The 19,078-nt window shown below is 40.3% G+C and overlaps 1 protein-coding gene across 1 annotated transcript in view; it reads right to left on the bottom strand.

Annotated features, from left to right (window-relative positions):
- Positions 1-19,078, bottom strand: part of GABBR2 (gamma-aminobutyric acid type B receptor subunit 2) — a 761,509-nt gene that overhangs the window by 221,726 nt on the left and 520,705 nt on the right. The window contains exons 9-11 of the mRNA XM_067569912.1: positions 11,921-12,001; positions 5,149-5,299; positions 4,511-4,643 (exon numbers count right to left, since the gene is read on the bottom strand). Of these exons, the coding sequence (XP_067426013.1) occupies positions 4,511-4,643; positions 5,149-5,299; positions 11,921-12,001 (365 nt within the window). The remainder of the gene's footprint in view (positions 1-4,510; positions 4,644-5,148; positions 5,300-11,920; positions 12,002-19,078) is intronic.

Raw genomic sequence — 19,078 nt, 5'->3', positions numbered from 1 at the left:
TCTGTGCTGTTTACGATTTCCCTTTATTTTCTAGCCATCAGCCAATTTTCCATCCATGCATATTGGAATTTTATTGCAGGACATTCGGCCTATTCTATTCCAGATAGGACATTAAATCATGGTGCAGCTGATATTATGCAATGTGTTTTGCCACCTGCTACAGCGCTAAAAATAGCTGTGTAGACATTCCGGCTTGGGCTGGAGTTCAAGGTCTGAAACCCAGCAAGCAGGGTGGCTCTCAGAGCCTCCCACAGGAGCCTAACTTACTCCCTGTGGTTTTCTCCAGCCTTTCTTCACCTACCCTTTCCTAGAGAGTGGGAACTTGTATTGCTCCACTGTTCTGGGTCTCCTCTCTCACTGAAGTCTCTTCCCTCTCTGTATAGTTCTTGACCATTCCCAGCTGGGATTACTAATTCTAACTAAGTCACCAAATCAGAATCACCTGGGTGTTAATTGATAGGTCACAGGCAAGGCTGAGCCTCACTTCCCTTAAAGGGCCAGGCAACCTTTGACAACAGACCACTGGTCTGACCCAGTATCGCAATTCCAATGCTTTTGTGTGGTTTTGGAAACCCAAGAAACAGCTATGCTTTAGGAAAAATGGTAAGTTGATCTTTATATAGTGTTGATATGTAAGAAAACAATAAAGGCAAACCCCAGGAAGGGGGTAAATCTGGACTATATCCAATGTACGTAACCTTAGTTCAGGGGACGGTGGGAATGCCTCCTTTTATTTATGATCTGGCTTTGAGATTTTTTTCTTCTCCTTTTATTAGTCAGTGAAATTAAATATTTAAACTATTTAAATATTTTCTTCAGTAGTCTGTACGGATCTTTTTTCCATATGCTATGCATCAGTTTTGCGTCTCATTTTGTCTTATAAATGAAAAATGTCTTCAGTTACGATTGTATATAACAGACTGAGCAATATCTTTGCAAATTAAAAAAATTAAAGCTGCTTATGAGTCACTAATGCAGTAAATTGCAACTAATTTCTTGCTGTGTTTAGAATAATAGTGTAAAGCCTAGTAGTGAATTTGAAAAACAGAAATTAGAGCAACTACACAAGGAGACTAGACAAGTGAAATGTTTTAGTATTGAGGCACTGGTGGCAATTACATGGACATGCTAGGTGTGACTCTATAGTTAAAATTCAGTTCTGTTTTGCAAAGAACGCAGGGATTCAACCTCTTTGTTTTATATGAAAAATAGAGAATAGTCTCTCTAAATGTACAGCACTTTGTGAGTACAGAATCATCTGAGATTTTACAAATAAATCCATTTATTAATTTACAGTTAATTAAAAACTGAGCTCTTTAACAAATGTAGTATTCATTGATTGATAATAATTGATCTTAAGGCTAGATTATGATCATCTAGCCTGACCTGCTCCATAACATAAGGAACAGAATTTTTCCCAGTGATTTCTGCATCAAGTCTATAAATTAAGCCCACAATCTTAACTCTACAGGTCAATGACGCCACAAAGGGAAAAAAAAGGAAAAAAAATTAAATGTGTCTAAAAATTAGTTTAATTTAATCTGGGACAATAGACATTAAAATGACTTAATTATAATCAGATGATTATTACGTGGCGTCACTGTCACTGTCACAATGGCCAGAGTAAAGGTTATTCTGTAGTTCTGGACAGAGGGTGGAAATTCCATTTCACAAAAGATTTCGGGATTTTGAAATGTGGCTTCATTTCGAATTGGAAATAAACCTGAATACTTTGAAATTCTCTGGAATGGAAAATACTGAAAAAAACCCATTTTGTGATCTACTGAAACACTGTGTTTTGACAACATTGAAATGTTTCATTATTGATTTTGACTTTTTATTTTATATTGTAATACATAATATAATATAAAATAAAAAAATGAAAATGAAAAGTTGTTTCAAAACCAAAAAAATCAAACTATTTTGTTCCAAAATGGTCAAAAGAGGATGTTTTGACGTTACTGGAACTTTTTTCTCCTTTGAAACAAAACGTTAGTGAAATTGACTTGATTTGTGAAGTATTTCAATTTCAGTCACCATGTTTTCCCAACTTGCAATAATTGTTTGGATGCCTTAACTGGGCATTTTTTTAACTTAACATGTTTGCATTTCTTTTAAGTGTAACCTTAACTCTGAAGTTTCTGGATTTATAATTCTTAGTTTGGGGATAATTACACCAGCATTCTAGTGTTTTTAACCTTTAATCTTAATCTTTAATCTCAAGAATAACTCCATTTTCATGTAGCTTTTTTGTCTTGGAATTTTAAACTAAAAAGACTGATTCCACCTGTCTTAACAGAGTTCCTGGTTTAAGGATATTAAATTGCATGGATTATGTCATCAGAACAAACTCAACAGATGATCAGTGAACTTTAGGGCTGGACTCTGTTACCCAGGAACTTCTAAGAGCTGATAAGCCCTTCTGTGATAATTATATATAGTAAACACCTCTCTAATACTCTGCAAATGTTCTCTAGCTAAAGAAGAATGAAAAATAAAGTCACATAATATTTCTTCTATAGAATTATCTGGCAACATTTTAATTCAAACATTAGGTTTAATATTCTCAGGCACTGGACTGAGTTCAATCTTATGATTTTGTTCAGTGACAACGATTTTGTATAATTTAAGCATCATTTGTGTTATTTTTAGAAAGAATTTCCTTTATCCTTTCTGGTAAGTAAATTCCTCTTATTTCCTGCTCTAATGTCTCTGAAGAGTACAGCTTATTCCTGAAGAAAGGACATTTCCTGAATTTTGCTTGGGTGCCTCCATTTCTATAGGAAAACTGGAAAGAGCGTCTGTCCTGCCATGTTCTAAAGTAGACTAATATTGAATGTCATAAAGATATCTGACCAATAAAAAGATTATCACAGAAGTATGGTAGCTGTAAAAGAAAGTGCCTCAGTTTTGTGTCCTTGAATTTTAAGTAAAGATTTATAGTCAGTTAACGTAATATTTCTACTGAATAGGTCATGACAAGCTATAATCAAAATGTTGCGCTGTAATCATAGTAGCCATATGTGTACATGTTTATTTATATTCAGGACCAGATATAGGGGCAGGAGACCCAGACGACCACCTGGGGTGCCGGGGTCGGCAGGTACCAGGCTCGGGAAAAATAAAATGTTTGATGTAAAATGTTTCAGGTATTCTCTATGTGGATTCATTTTTCCACCCAATGTTGGTGCACAATTCAATTTCTTCATGTTAGTACATTTCAGTTATTCTTAAAATTAAAAAGCTTCTATAAGCTTGGAGGAAACAATTTTTTATTTGCTTATATATGGCATGAATAAATACAGATTTGCAGATCCTAGCATGTGAATTTATCATCCTATATGACAAGGATAAATAATGTATGCAAATCATGCATTAAAGTCATGAAATGGGCTACAAATGCAATAAAAAATAAGGTATTCAAAAGTTTAACAAACAGGGGAGGGAGGGTGCACCAAAGACACTCCTCGCCTGGGTGCCATTTGGTCTAGGGCCAATCCTGCATACATTATGGAACTCATTCTACCTGGGGCTGACAAAATAACTTATTTGGTAACTCCATAATTTGCAGCATGCAGTTGACCTCCTTCATGGCAATACTGACCAATAACCTCCCCTGGTTCTCTATTTAATTGTAGACGTAAGTCTTGTCTATACAAGAAGTTGCATCTGTTTAATTAAATTAGATTAGTTAATTGGGCACAAACGCCTATGTGCATGATTTTATTTTGGTTTCAGAGTGGCTACCTTTGGCTTAGCTATAACCTATTCCTAGCTGATTATAAGTATACCAAAATGAGTGTCCATATGGCCTTTTCCACTGGTTTAACTAAATCAATTTAAAATCACACCTTAGTTAACGTGTGAAGCTCTGCATACAAACAAGTACTCAGTTTAAAATTCTGGTTCTAATCTACAGTAGCCTGGATATCTTAAAGACCATCTTTCCACTGAAATTAATAAACTATCACTTGTGTAAAGTTAAGCATGTGTGACAGTATTTGGGGCCTAGGCTGAAAACTGTCTAGAATACTTGAGTAAACTGGACTTCTTTTGGGACTACGGAGAACTGGTGGAAAGTTTTATAGTAAGCTACAATCATGAAATGTATAGTAATGTTTAATTGACAAAGAAAACATGCTCAGAAAATCGTAATAGTCCACAGTTCTGATTAGGTGTTGCTCTACATAGGCAGCTTTCAGTAACGGTCATATATATACTTTCAAAATTTAGAAGTGCTTAAGTCTGGAACCAAGGAACAAACCCTGAGAGGTTCTGAGCACCTGCAGCTTTCACTGGCTTTAATGGCAGATGTAGGTGCTCTGGATCACTCAGAATTTGGACCCAGATTTGTGAAAATCCTGGCAAAAGAAGTAAAAGCATCAATGTTAAAATGTATAGAATAGTTCACAGAGAATATACATATAACATGCTAAAAATTATCCCTTTTGTACAAAACATAAAGCTTTTTGCAAGAGCTTCTTAAGTTAGAGTATTTGAAGTTACTTACTGTGCAAAGTGTCTCAAATGTCTTTTCAGAGACAAAGGATCCATCAAGGCCAAAAAGAAAAATAGATGCATAAGAAAGCATCCCCCCAAGGATAATAAGATTGTTCATGTAGGGACTGGACATCTTTATTAGCCTATAGACAGATGCAGACAGTGCATTGAATAGAAAAAGACAACAGTTAGATGACTCGAACCATAATGAACAGTTTCCTATAAAATTAATCAAACAGATGTCCGACTCTACTTGTGGAGTTCCACTGGAAATTTAGAAATATGCAAATTAATCTGTTGCTTTCCAAAGAAGTTTGGACAAGCATATTAATTGTTAAGGGTTTTTGATCTTCTCTGCTAAAGCTACTCCCTACTTTACACATTGGTTAATTAGCAAGGGTTTATGCTAATAACGCACAGTGAAAAAGATTAATTTTTCAAACAGAATAAAAGGATTTGATCTAATGGATAGTTAAAATCTTTCAACACAAAGCTATTCTATAGTAACTTCAATTAGAGCAAATAACATTTATAAAATATCATCTTCCTGAGCTAATGTTCTCTTCATATGATGCGAATAATTTTAGTTTTTACAAATGTGGTATTTAAATATGAATAAAAATGAAAAAGGGAATGTACATTTCTTACTTCTGATTTCTGTTTTTGATGTTAAAGAACAAAAAAGCACTGGCCATGATCATTCCTAGGATAGTGAGAGCTGAAAGAATACTGTAGAGAGGCAAGGAGATCTTGCGCAGCTGTTCTTGTATAATCGTTTTGTCCTTTGGAGGCTCCAATCCTAAAATTTCAAGAAGAAAAATAGGCTAAAGTCCACATAGCTATTGAATTCTTATGAAAGACTATATCTCTCCCATTATCCACAGAAGATCTAAAGACAGAAGGCCATATTAATCCTGAGGTGAAGCCATTTACTTCAATGGAGATATACCAGGTAGTCAAGAAAGGTTTGGACTTCTGAAATGGCATAATACCCTGCTGGAAGGAGAAGGCCCTACTTCAGGAAAGCCTTAAGCATGTGTTTAATTCCATCCTTATTCAAGAAAGCAAAAAAGTACTGCAACAAACTTGCTTAAATGCTTTTCTGAATAGGCAATGACTCAAGTAGTCACAGACTAAGAATATTCTTTCCTATTCTACTTTTATTTAAAATTGTTCAAACCCTAAAATCCTTCTTATAGTTTCAATAAGTCTTGATTCAACTGAAATCACTAGCAAATTGCCCAAGTAAAAACTGAGTGATCACTTCAGGATTCGGCCCAATATTTTGTCATCAAGCAAGGATTGATCAAAAAGCAACAAGCTTTTCCAGCTCCTTTGTGCTGCCACATGTATGGGGAAGAATATGGCCTTGTGTTTGTTAACTCTATGCAACCAAATTTAAAATCCATTTTTTAGAACATATGTTTGGGTTGCCTGTCAAAGCCATTACACCCAACCCTAGCCAGCTCCCATGCCATTTGGAGGCTACCTGACTTAACAAAAAGAGTAATTTTGAGAGAGTTTAACAGTTCCCTGCTTTCCAACTGAAATTCACCTGTGTGCAAAGAGGTGGTGAAGGGCCCTCCACATTATTTATGCCACACAGAAGGGGTTCAGTGCCTGACTGTCTCTTCACAATGGAAAAGGTTTCCAAGTCAGTTCCATGTAGGGCAGAGTGAAAGGCCACACTGAGGGCAGGCTTGGGTGGACCCAAAAAGGAACTGCATGTTCATATGTACATGGATCCCGTAGCCATAGAATCCAATGAAACTGGCTGAAACAGCAGCTGTAGGTTTTTCCTCTCCCCAACTAAATTTCATGCCCAGAGTTGCTCTACATGCTTCTGCACAGAACCTGATACTTAGGCTTTATGTGAATAGAATAGATTTCATCCTAAGCACGTAAGCTTAACTCACTGAGAGACTGTGAAGTTCTTCTACCATGGCTCTTCCATTTAACCCTACCCCAGAAAGTCTCATCTTATATATTAATTACAATAAAATAATTGAATTCATAGGATCTGTTTTCAGCTGAGGAGGGAGTTGCTGAGGAGCCATTTGCAGCTCCAATACTAGGGCCATTTTTATACCAGAAACTTCCCAGCAAGGTTGAGTGCAACAGGCTATGGCCCCAAAAGCATGTGAGCCAGTGATTGATGGAGACTAGTGGCAGTATGGTCATGTCTTACTTTTATCAACCATAGCCTAAAACACCCTCTGTGGTGGAGACAGAGAAAAGGGTAACCTAGCATCCAGCTATGCCAGCTCTTTACCACCCAGGGATGCCTCCATGCTGGAGGAATATCCAACTGACTAATGAAGTCAAGCTTTCCTGCCTCATTGTCTCTCTTTTGTATACAGAAGGACTGGATCAAAGATGAGAGTCTGATCCTGAATCTTTACCACTCTTGTTGCAGTGAGCAATTGGTGCACAGTTTATAACCAGAACCTCTGTCTATTCACCAAACAGCTTGTGGTTGTTTAAACTGCATGGTGGATAGACTCAGTATTGACCAAACTGTGTTATGTAATATTGTCTGGTCTGGCAGTTGAGGAAGTGAAAGACATGGAGCAAAACTTGTTTTTCCCCTAATTGTTGTTACTACTTATCTTACAGTAATGCTCAGAGGCCCCAACTGATATTGGTGCCCCATTGTGTCAGTGATATACAAATACCTTGTATTTAACTGTGACACTCTGAGAATAAGAGCTCTGAGGAGCTTGAAAGTTTGTTTCTTTCACCAACAGAAGTTGGTTCAGTAAGAGATATTACCTCGCCCATCTTGTCTCTCTCATATTCTGGGACCAACATGATTACAGCAACACTGCATACTTAGAGATTGGGTCTTACAGTTATCACCAACCCAATGGGATACAATTGTATCTAATGTTAAAAGAAAGCAACTATAGACCTGAGATGACAGCTTATTCACCAAAAGACACTTTTTCAAATATGCTGGCCCTATATAGGCTAATGGTAATGGAGCTTATAAATGCTGACTACTGTTGGAAATGTAATTCCCTCACTGCTACATTAGCTCATGTGTTTTAGGAGTTACCCTATATTAAGAATTTTTGGCATGAGGGGGATCAAAGGACAAATCTGACATTGGATGCACAATTGGAGCCCTTCCCCTTAAGCGTAATGCCCCATGGGCCTAAAACCCACGCCTTTAGCACCACCAGGCAGCTGTCAGGCTGCCACCCAGCAGCATCTGTAATGTGCTTGCGCTCCATTTCCCATGACCTGTTGTGGACACAGACCATGGGAAATTCCTCAAATGTTTGACAGATAGCAACTTCATGCCTCCTGATTGGCTCCCTGCCTTATATAAACCCAAGGATGTTCCAGCAAATATCCAGGCAACAATGTGGATCTTCTGTAGGTACCGTGACCAGTCCTGCTCCTTGCTCTTAAATTCCAGACATGAGTTTGTCTCCTGACATGGACCCTGAAATCTGATTTGGATTCTGACAGTTGGTATTGAACCTGGCCTAGACCTGACTATGAATTCCTTAGCTATTCCTAGCCTCAGGTTTGCCCCTGCTCTGACCGTTGACCCTGATTGCCCTTGTGGGGATCCTGACAGAAAGTTTTGTTCTTGGATATGTTCCTGATACATGGAGGTGACCTAGTAACAAGGTGGTGTGGTTCCAATATGCAGCTTTGGTCACTAAAAAATTCATCCTGCAGAAACGGAAGAATTGATCCCCACCAAATACTGATGCCTGATTCAGTGATGTAGCTGACCTTGCTGCTAATGGATGACTGGCATTCCACAGAAGGAGAATGCCCAAAAAATTCAGAGTAATTTGGGCTGACTTTTTAGAGCCCCTTGATTAATGTACCTGGTGGAGATAGATATGTTGCTTCCCCTTCCTGCCCTTTATCCTAAACCTCTTTTACTTACTTTGTGTATTATGATTAATCTTGTATAATGGTATATTTGTTGTATTTGGGAATTTTTAAAAAAATATATGGAAAAAAAAGCCCACTGCATATAAACACAAAGTCAGGGACAATCCCTGCCCTACACCCTTACAACGTAACTAGTCAAGAGAGAAGAAGGGTGGGCAAAATGAATTTTAATATCCTTATTTTATGGATGGGAAAGTGAGTTTCAGATACAATGAGCTCCTTGTTCAATATCACACCACAAGTCCAAAGCACAACCAAAAATTGAACATGGATCTTCTGAGTCCCAGTCACAAGGCCATCCTTTCTGCCATAGACCTTCATCTTTTAAAACTGTCTCACTGGCTGAAATCTATCCACTCAAGGTGCAGCAAACCCTGTTTAACCACAACTGAGTTTGGCAACTTTTGTGAAATGTGGTTGTTTTAATTTAGTAGATGGGGCTGGAAATGTATTAACATAACCACATTTCTAATTGCTGACTAAAAAAGGAAGGGCACAATGGGTGGGGAGGAGTTTGAAAAAAAAGAAAAAGAAAACACAAAGTTGGCACATCCCATAATTTCTCAAAGGACAAAGCACCATTACCCCAAACCGCCTATTCCAAGACAGTTCAAAAGCAAGCATAAAGCATACAGATATAATTCTATAATTTCATAAGAAAATTAACTTGGAAAAATGTTTTAAAACACTTTGTATGTTTTTCCTCGCTGGATCTGGCTTGAATACATTTTCCAATGGGCAATCAGTATTGGGCCTTGATCAACTGTTGTAAACATTATACAAAAACTTTTATAGAAACAGCTGGTTGGTCTTGTATCCTGAGATGATATGCCTAACCAGCGAGAGCGTGGATCCTGTGAGCGCTCCCTCAGAAGGGTCATTCTTGCGCCAGTGCTGAGCCTAGCTCAGGAGCTGAAGGGGGGCAGCCAGTGTCTCCCCTCTCCTAGGGCTTCCAAGATCCGTTTTGTCCCCCACAACTCAAGTGAGAGCAACCCTGAGAGCTGTCCTAACTTGTGTCCTAGATGCAATGACCCCAATAGGCTGTACCATGATAGAGTACTTGGGGCACAGTAATAATCAGTTCATGCCCTATCTCTTGCCAACCCACCGCTGGAACACACCTGTGCTGGTGGCTCCTACAAAGGTCTGAGCCTGCTCTGCACCACCTATGAGATCCTATACTGGGGTTGTTCCCTAGAGGGGCCTTATGCAGCCATTTTACACTAGTTCTGCTGGAGCAACATCCCTGAGAATTCCCCCTCAGACTGCAAATCTTCTGCAGAACTTTAACTGAGAAGTCACATATTTGTTAGAAGTGTGATGTTCTTCACAAAACTAAGCAGGCAATAAATAAAAAGACAAAAATACAATAAAGAACTTGTCTGAATGAGACATTAAAGGATACCATTCTGAAAATCTACAGTACTGAAACTATTTTCTAGAGCATATTGGTTATTTGTATCAGTATTAAATCAAAACAACCAATGATGCTGTAAGATTGATTTTTCACTTTTGTAGAATGGAAATGCAGTTTAATAGTTGTTAACAGTATAATCATTCTGTAGGAAGACGCAGTAGCCTTCCTCAGAGCCTGGGCCCAAGGGAGGGTCGCAACAGCCCTGCTGGGCAGAACCGGGCCCAACAGGCCAAACTGCCCAGCAACAGGGGGGCAGAGGTACCACAGGAAGGTGAAGTACGAAAGGCCGGTGTAGCAGCTCAGTATGGGGGAAGCTGCCGCCAGAGGCAGATGTGCCCTCCCGCAGGCTGCGGCTTAGGCCTGACCCCAACTGATCAGCCGATCAGAGCAACTGCGCCTTGGAGCAGAGCCTCCGAAACCTGCCCGGCTTACCAGGCTCCGGTGACTGGATAGGGCCACCGGGCCCCAGTGACTGGACCGGGCCACCAAGCCCTAGCAGCTGGACCGAGCCACCCGAGGCCCCTGGGTGAGAAATATCCGCCGAGGCCGGCGCTGACCTGGAGGAGCTGCCTGATGCTGAGGAACCCTGGGAGCTGAGTGAGCCCTGCGAACCCGGGGAACCACGGGAACCCTGCGACCTGGAGGAGCTGCCCTCCACTGAGATGTTCCCGGACCTGCTGCCGATCGACTAGGAGGGACTGGTGGGCCTGCCACTTGCCGAGTACCCCAGCGACCCAGAGGAAACAACGAAGCACTCAGGTACCTGGGGACCAGGGGGAGGAAGTGGCCCAGGGACAGCCAGCTCGATAATGCCTGAGCCCGGGGATAACCCCAATCAGCATGTTTCAGCTGAAGCCCTGCTGATTCCGTGGCAATGGTTGTGCCACTGACAGGGTCCTGGGCTGGGACGCAGTGGAGATGGGTGGGCCTGCGTCCCCCTCCCCCCTTCCCTACTCACCCTGGGAAGAAGTGCTATCCTCTGAGGTAATAGACTTCTTCCCTGCCCCACCCTGCCTGAGGGTTGGAGGCAACAGACTGCTTACCTGCCTCACCCTGCCTGAGGATCAGAGGCTATAGACTGCTTTCCTGCCCCGCCCTACCGGAGGCCTGGGGGCCATATACCGCTTGTCAGCCCACCCCGCCAGGGGCCGGGACTAAAGACTGGTGAACCGTCACTGATTGTTCCCCCTTTAAGGAGGCGCTGGGGCCTTCCTCGGAGCCTGGGCCCAAGGAAGGGTCACGATGCCCTGGCCGGATCGTGCCACCGGCCTACACACTCATAAAGTTATAGTGTATACATTCTATACTTAAGGTTTTGGGCCAGATCCTGTGTTCCTGATTTGCTGAGATAGGAAGTAGCATCAGCTTTCCAAAAGCCTCAAAGGGCCATTCCAGCAGCCTGGGATTGTGTGGATGTAAGGACACATTGACCACACAGATTCTGCTGGGGGTGCTGGGAGAAGGGGGATGTGCTGAGGGAATCCTTAGAGGATCCTTTAAGACAAGTTTAAAGCTACTTTGTGCTGTCAGAGCAGCATAAAGACACCTTAGTAGGGTCCCAGATCAGGCCCTTTATCTGTACCTACTGAAGACAATAAAATGACAATTGACATCTTCATGTAGTTACAAAGACTAAGAGAAATGTAACTTCCTTTTTATATAGTCACACATCATGCTAATAAGATGGATTGGTGGATGTGACATAGGAATGATATTAAGGCATTTTGGATTTATGAACGTGAAAGAGAAAACATATTCTGAAACCCACTGAAATAATGAAGAATATCGATTTTCACAGATCACTTATGATTAGTGCAATATGTTGAAATGAGAAATACCAACACAATATACTCATTCAAAATGTTGCTACTTTCTTTTCAAAACTCTGCTTTTGTTGCTTTTAAGAGCCTACATGATACAATAACATATTAAGCATAAAACACTGGTCCTAATTTCCTCAGCATATGATTTTATAACCATTTTTTTCAGTAACAAAATTATAAAACATGTCTGTACAAAGTATGAATTCTGAACTATATAGAAATCCATATAATTCCTGTGCATGTTATCAGTTTCCTGTCCTACCTTGGAACCTGATGGTATTGTTGATTATTTCCAGTGTATCAGCTACAGCATTATACTCTCCCACCTTCACTTCCTTTCTATCTGCAGAGAAACAAACAAGTAGGATTGTTTATGTCAGTTCACATATTCTCAATAATGTAAATGTTTCCCTTTCTTGTTCTTGCTATTTTTATATTCAAGATACCACATAAAATGGCTCAAAGAAAAGAAATACACCTAAGTTGTATGAATTATTAAAGCAGTGTGTCAGATTTAATATCTACTACTATAAAAAGAAACATTTTTGAACTTTTAGAGAAATACAAAGTTATGTTTGAGAATGTGTTCATTAAGTCATCATTCAGTAGGAATTTGCATAAGTAGCAAACTATTCTACTTTAGAATGAACATCTTTTCTAACCCAAAATTGGTAGAATTAAATACAGGGTTGGGGTCAAATTACCACCTTTATTCACACTGAGTAGTACCCTTCTCCCAAAGTAGTCTTTTTTAAACTAATAGGATTGCTTGCTGAGTGAGATATTTCTAAGTGGGAGTAAGGATGGCAGAATCAGGCCCTCGATGAGCAGATTAGTTAAAAGAGCAACTGGGAATCTGACATCTGAATCTTATTGTGAATTAACAATACATCAATATATTTACTGCAAAACATAACCCATGTAGTTATTGCCAAATTCTATAGGAGCTAGAATAGTTGGGTACCACCTTTCGATGGGTAACCTGGGTCTACCGTTACATACACAACCCTATGGTTTTTAACATATTTAAATATTTTGATACAGAATTTTAATATCTCTGGCTATCTACTCTTCATGTCATCCCGATTGCCACAGTATTTTGAACCTTATATGGCATATGTTTGTTCCACTCTACTATTGGTGTTCGACAGGGATTTTCTACTATTTGACTTAACCTTTCTTGGTATTAATAAACTTGTGTACCTCTCCACTTAAACTTACCATTCTTATTCTCTTCCTTTTACTTTTTGATCATAGGCATTCAAATCATCAATATCTGATATACAGCGTACTTAAATAGCCTTGAGGCAGAGTCTACGGTTTTAACATTTCTTACTTTTCCCTACAGCTTGCCATTAACCATTTTCCTTTTTTGTTTTTATTTCAGACCTTATTGTACAGTGTTCAGCATCACTTAGTTGAGATTCTAGGATTAGCTTCTTTATTAACTCCTGTATCTGACTTAAGACTCAATCAAAAGCTAACAGGATTCAAAGGTTTTCTCTTTATAGCAGGAAATGAATGACAAAATTAACAACATTAAGGCAAGCAGCACATCATGAAATAGCAAGACTGATCTATTAACATCAAAGGTGTAAAAGGCGGAACAGAAACAAGGAGAATTTGAGTGGGTTGTTTCTGCATTTTCCTGAAGTTGTAAGAACATGAGCAAAAATTATCCATGGTAAAAAGCTTACTTTGGTAATACTGCTTAGAAAACAATTAAAACTAATAGAAATAAAAGAAAACAATTACCACATGTACCACAAACACTATACCCTACACTGTTTTGAGCACTGGATCCCAGAGTTACTCAGACTAAATACTCAGGTTGTTCCTACACATGATTGACCATGGCTGCCCTTCTTCTCTTGTCCTTGCCCCACAATAAGAATTTTTTTCGGCATTGGATACATGATATGACCTGGTCTGTAGCCCTGACAAGATCTTCCATGGTGCACAGCTACTCCAGGAGCTGGCAGCCCAACAGATGTTGCGTAGTTTGAGTTTCACCGCAGTCATGTGTCTGGGTCATTGGAATAGCCCCACTTCTGCGTATTGACTTGTGACTGGCCAACTCTTATTTGGAGGTGATTTAAGCATCTTCAGGTCAACCAAGCCTGCTCTGTGCCTGCTGGAAGGCATCTGGCAATGTTGATGTGTAATCTGATGTCCTCATCAAGTATTTCAAACTGTGTGCATCACATTTCCACTTGCGTAGTCAGCACTGATTTTTTTGAGTGGTTCCATTGCAGTTAGACAGCTTTTCTGCAATTTCAGGCAGCTAACTGCTGCAGTGTGGCAACATAATGGCTGTCTGGAATCTCTGATCTGTTGTAATCATTCTATGTATGATACAATACTCCCTGAGCAAGGTATTGCCTGGCGTTCCACATCGGGTGGTTATTGTAAGAATATCTGATCTAACTCAAGGCGTTTGAAGCCACTGTACCCTGGAGTTGGAAAACTGCCTCCTCTCCTCTGCAATTTTTTAATATACACATTTTTCCTGGTAGCCAGTCTGTTAGTCTTATATTTATATTAAAGATAAATCATCCAACCCTCAGCCTTCTGTGGCACAAGTGGCATGGGTATAAAACAGATTTAAAAAAAGGATTCCTTCTTATATTGCAGCTGTGGATAGGAATGTTTGAAAGAGCTGTGATCATATAGAGCCATAGCTAGCTGTTTCTATTATTTAGAATAGATTTATTCTATCTATGTAGGCTAAATTTTGCCAATGCCTACGCAAATGTTTAAGTAGAAGGGGGACAGGTAGTAAGGAAGGCAAATTAGTGCACCATCAGCTGTTCATAGAATATGGGCATGCAAATGGGATCCTTTCACAGTGTACACATTTACATTAGCTGATGTGCATTGTTAAAATAATGACACATGCAAGATGGCACTGGAATCATGCTTTGAAGAGAAACAGGCTTGGATGGCCCAGAAGATGATGAGCAATTATGCTCTCAATTAACAGCAAACTGGATTTGATCACATATTTAAGAGGGACCATGGGCACCATATGAGTTGTGCTTTTGGTGTTGCCATGTAACTCCAATCAAAAAATGTTTACTAGTAGAAGTTATAATCAGAGGAGTCTACTTTCCCGGGTATGTTTTGTTGATTAATTCAGGATGAGATTAGTAAAGATAACAACAACCTACTTTGTGCGTATTGTTAGTGAGGGCAGAAGGAACTGGATTATAGAAGGAAAAGGCTTCAGGATACGGATTCCTTTTTGTATAGTGATAGAAGGGTGAACTGAACTGTACTGAAGAAAAGTATACTCCTTTTTAAAGCACTTTTGTTTGTGCCTGGTTTTGCTTCCTGTCTGAAGACGGTCTGGCAAGTGTTTTTGGCTTGTTTTCTAAAAAAATGATTTCTGCTTTCAGTCATTAGAATTTCAGGTTCTCTCTCTATCCTATTTTGTTTTCCTGCAAGACTTGATGGAACAATAGGATTACGACATCATAGATAATAAAGATGTGAAATCTGGTTATATGAGAGGAGAAGTATTTGAATTCAGACTGTTTAAAACTCTTTGGGCTCAGACCTCAGATGTGCCAAGTTTACACTTAGGGTACGTCTACACTTGGAGGTGGAGGTGTGATTCTGAGCTCGAGACATAGCCATACTAACACCAATCGAGCTAATGTGCTAAAAATAAAATGTAGCTTCAGTGGCACCAGCACTGGGAGGAGCTAGCTGCTCTGAGGATGAGCCTGTCCGAGACACTAGGGATGTACTCCAGGCAGTGAGAGCTGCTGCAGTTGTTCTCTATTTTTAGCATTCTAGCTTGATTAGAGCTATCATGGATATGTCTCCTCAAGCTGGAATTTACACCTCCAGAGGGGCAGACATACTCTTATTAGTGTAGCTAAGGAAAATGGGGCTAGTCTGGTTAGTAACTGAGTTATGCTGCCTACAGCCAGTGGTTGCAACAATCAAGGATATGGTGATCAACTGCACCCTGAGCTTGCAAACAAGAACCAGTTAGCCAAGCACCTGAGAGAGAGAATGATCAATGCCACCTCAGAACACTGGCCCACCACGGCCAATGTCCCATCTCCAGCCATGGCCATTCCTGATGGTTCAGAGAAAGGAGAAAAACAAACAAACAACAACATGGAGGTGGTGGTGGGAATTCCTTCCTGACCCCTGCACAACACAAGCTCTTCCAGTCTCCTCTCATAAGATAGGTCCTCCAATCTCCTGATCATTCTAGCAGCTCTTCTCTGCACCTGTTCCAGTTTGAATTAATCTTTCTTGAATATGGGTGATCACAATTGTTCACAGTATTTCAAATAAGGTCTTATCAGTGCCTTGTACAATGGCATTAATACTTCTCTATCTCTATTGGAAATGTCTTGCCTAATACAGTCGAGGATTTGCCTTTTTCACAGCTGCATCACATTAGCGGTTCATAGTCATCCTGTGATTGACCCACACACCCAGGTCTCTCTCCTCCTCTGTCAGTTCCAATTGACAAGTCCCTGGCTTATAGCAAAAATGTTTATTATTAGACCCTAAGTGCATGACCTTGCATTTTGTACCATTGAATTTCATTGAATTTCTGTTACTCAAGTCAAGATATTCCAGATATTTCTGTATAATATGCTGATCCTCCTCTGTATTGATAATACCTCCCACCTTTGAATCAGCAAATTTCATTAGTACACTCCCACTTTTTGTACCAATATCATTAATAAAAATAGTGACTCAGATTTGTCCCAAAGCCAATCCTTGAAGGAACTCCACTTGTAACCTCTCTCCAGTCCTATACTTCACTTTGCAACACAACCTCTTGCCTTCTCCCCTTTAGTCAGTTTCCTTATCCACCGCACAATTCTTGTACTAATCCCCATCTTTTCTAACGTAACTAATAATTTCCCATGTGTTACCACAACAAATACTTTACTTAAGTCCAAGTATGTTGGATCTACTGCACCTCATTTAAATCAGCTATTTTCTCAAAGAAGGAAATCAGGTTAGTCTGGCATAATCTACCTTTGGTAAACCCATGTTGCATTACATCCTGTTTTCCTCTATTAATTTAATTATTCTTTCCTTCCCAATTTGTTCTAAAGCCTTGCATAGTATTGAGGTCAGACTAAAGATCTGTAATTACCCAGCTCACTTTTTCCCCTTTTTAAATATAGGTACAATGTTACCTATTCTCCAGTCATACAGTATCACCCCCAAATAGATAGATTTATTAAAAATCCTTGCTACCGGATTGCAATCTCATGTGCCAGCTCTTTCAGTATTCTGGGATGGAAATTATCCTATCACCCCCAATTGTAGCACATTAAGCTCTTTAAGTTTTTCTTCATCAGGAAACAGTTCCTGACCAGGAGTTCTACATGAGTGTGTGGAAGCATTTTTTGGTGGAGTTACTGGAAACCAGCCAAAGCAGTGTGACAGCAATTTTCCCTTGTTAAAATTGTATACACAGAGTTATGCCCCGTGTGGCAAACTCATCAAGAATGCCTCCCTGTTTGTGACAAAAACCACAAAAGCCAGAGTTTGCATTTTGAAAACTAAAACCCAGATTTGGCCATCACATTCTGAAATCACGAAGATTCATATAACCTTATATGTAACCCCATAAAAATTCCACCTCACGGCCTCCACTCTGGAAAGATTTCTCAAAATGGCACCGATTTGGCACTGATTGGGAGGTAGGTGCCTCTGAGGAGATGGGCTTTAGAAGCCCAAGTCTCATTGAAAAAACAGTGGGATTAGACTTCTGTGTGCCTGTGTCACTTGTGAAAATGAGACTTAGGCATTGCAACACTAAGGAGAGCAATGTCTAAATACCTGTAAAAAGCTGGGCCTAAGTAACCAAAATAATCATTTCTAGTGTTGAAGCATAAATAAGGAGCACATACACCATGCCTACAGTACAGCACATAGATATGACATGCTTTATGCATTTATTTTGATTTAGAATCCATATATTTAAAGGTGCCTATCCTTGGCTCTAGGGACATTGGCCATAAATTTTAAAAAAATCACAAAAAAAATTAAAGTAGCAGCTGATTGTCCCTGCAAACAGAAAACACCCAGAGTTGAAATAAAAACACCAAACAAAACCAGGCTTACCACAAACACTAGGACTTCTTATGCTTCTTCCTCTCCAGAAACCTTGGTAAATAGATGGGGTTTGAATCTTGCCCTGAAGATCAATTCATGGAGGCTTTTTTGGTTGCAGGGGGAGTAGGGTCCAAAACCAAGGGACACAGCAAGCTGGCAGCACCTGCTCTTTTACAGAAAGGGGGCTCTAGCACAATGCTATCACTGACTGCAGCTCTCTCAGTATGGCCTGGCCCAGGGAAAGGGGTCTCTCAAATAGGCAGTTTGCAAGCCATCCAGGGCTTTATAGATCAAATACACCTCTTTGAGCTCCATATATACATATATGTTTGAAACCCATCTTTTTTTTCTTGGTAGTGAAATAAGAGACACTCAGCCTGGTCTACAATGATAAGGTTGGTCAATGGAATGTGGCTTCCATCAATCACAAAATGTATGTGTCTCCACTGGCATCACTTTCGCCAACCTAAATCTCAGGAAAATTTGACTTAATAAAACCACCTCCACAAGAGGCATAGCACTGAAATTGAATTGTATGGGTTGAATGATCAGCAGTGTAGACAAAGTATGACGTAAATCGATGTCATTGGCCTCCAGGAGGTATCCCATAATGGTCTGCTGTGGCCGCTCTGGGAATTCACAGTCTACTGCACCGTGGTCATGTAAACAGAAAACAGTCCCTCCCCTCAAGCCCCAGGAAATTCTGAATTCCCATTTCCTGTTTGCTCAGTGTGGAGAGACTTGCAAGCAGAACTGATCATGGCAACTGCACGCCCAAAACGTGTCAGACGAGTGGGGTGACCCTTCTCCCTGAAAGCCAGGAGCTGTTTGCTACACAGGAGCAGCCCAGCCGGATACAGGAAAGCGTGACTGACCGAGATGCCAGGGAAGGTACATCTGGTGAGTATGTACTGCAAATCTCATTTCTGTGCTTATATCCCCAGTCCAACTTCTTGTAACAGTGACAACAATAGTGTGTGTGGTCATGGGGATAGGCTTCCACACACTTGTTGTGCTTAAGCATAGGGTTCACCCTGGAAAAGATTATTTATGTGCACAGGGATGCTCTGAGAATCCTCTGTGTAAGTACTCTGCAATTTTTTCCAGAATGTTTCTTGGGAGGGCAGCCTTATTTCTTCCATCACAATAGGACACTTTCCCCCGCCACTCTGTTATTACCTGTGCAGGCATCATAATGGAACACAGCATAGCAGCATAAAGGCGAGGCCTGTACCCTGATGCTTGCCTTGTGCCTTGTGCTTTGCTTGCCTTTCAAGGGACAGTGTGGCCTTCAACGCGGCCTCTAGTACTTCTGCTG

The sequence above is a fragment of the Emydura macquarii genome, unplaced genomic scaffold (genome assembly GCF_026122565.2).
Source record: "Emydura macquarii macquarii isolate MOO-44397 ecotype Brisbane River unplaced genomic scaffold, CSIRO-AGI_Emac_v2 contig_2948, whole genome shotgun sequence".
Taxonomy (NCBI): domain Eukaryota; kingdom Metazoa; phylum Chordata; order Testudines; family Chelidae; genus Emydura; species Emydura macquarii.
This window is presented reverse-complemented; position numbering and strand designations above follow the sequence as displayed.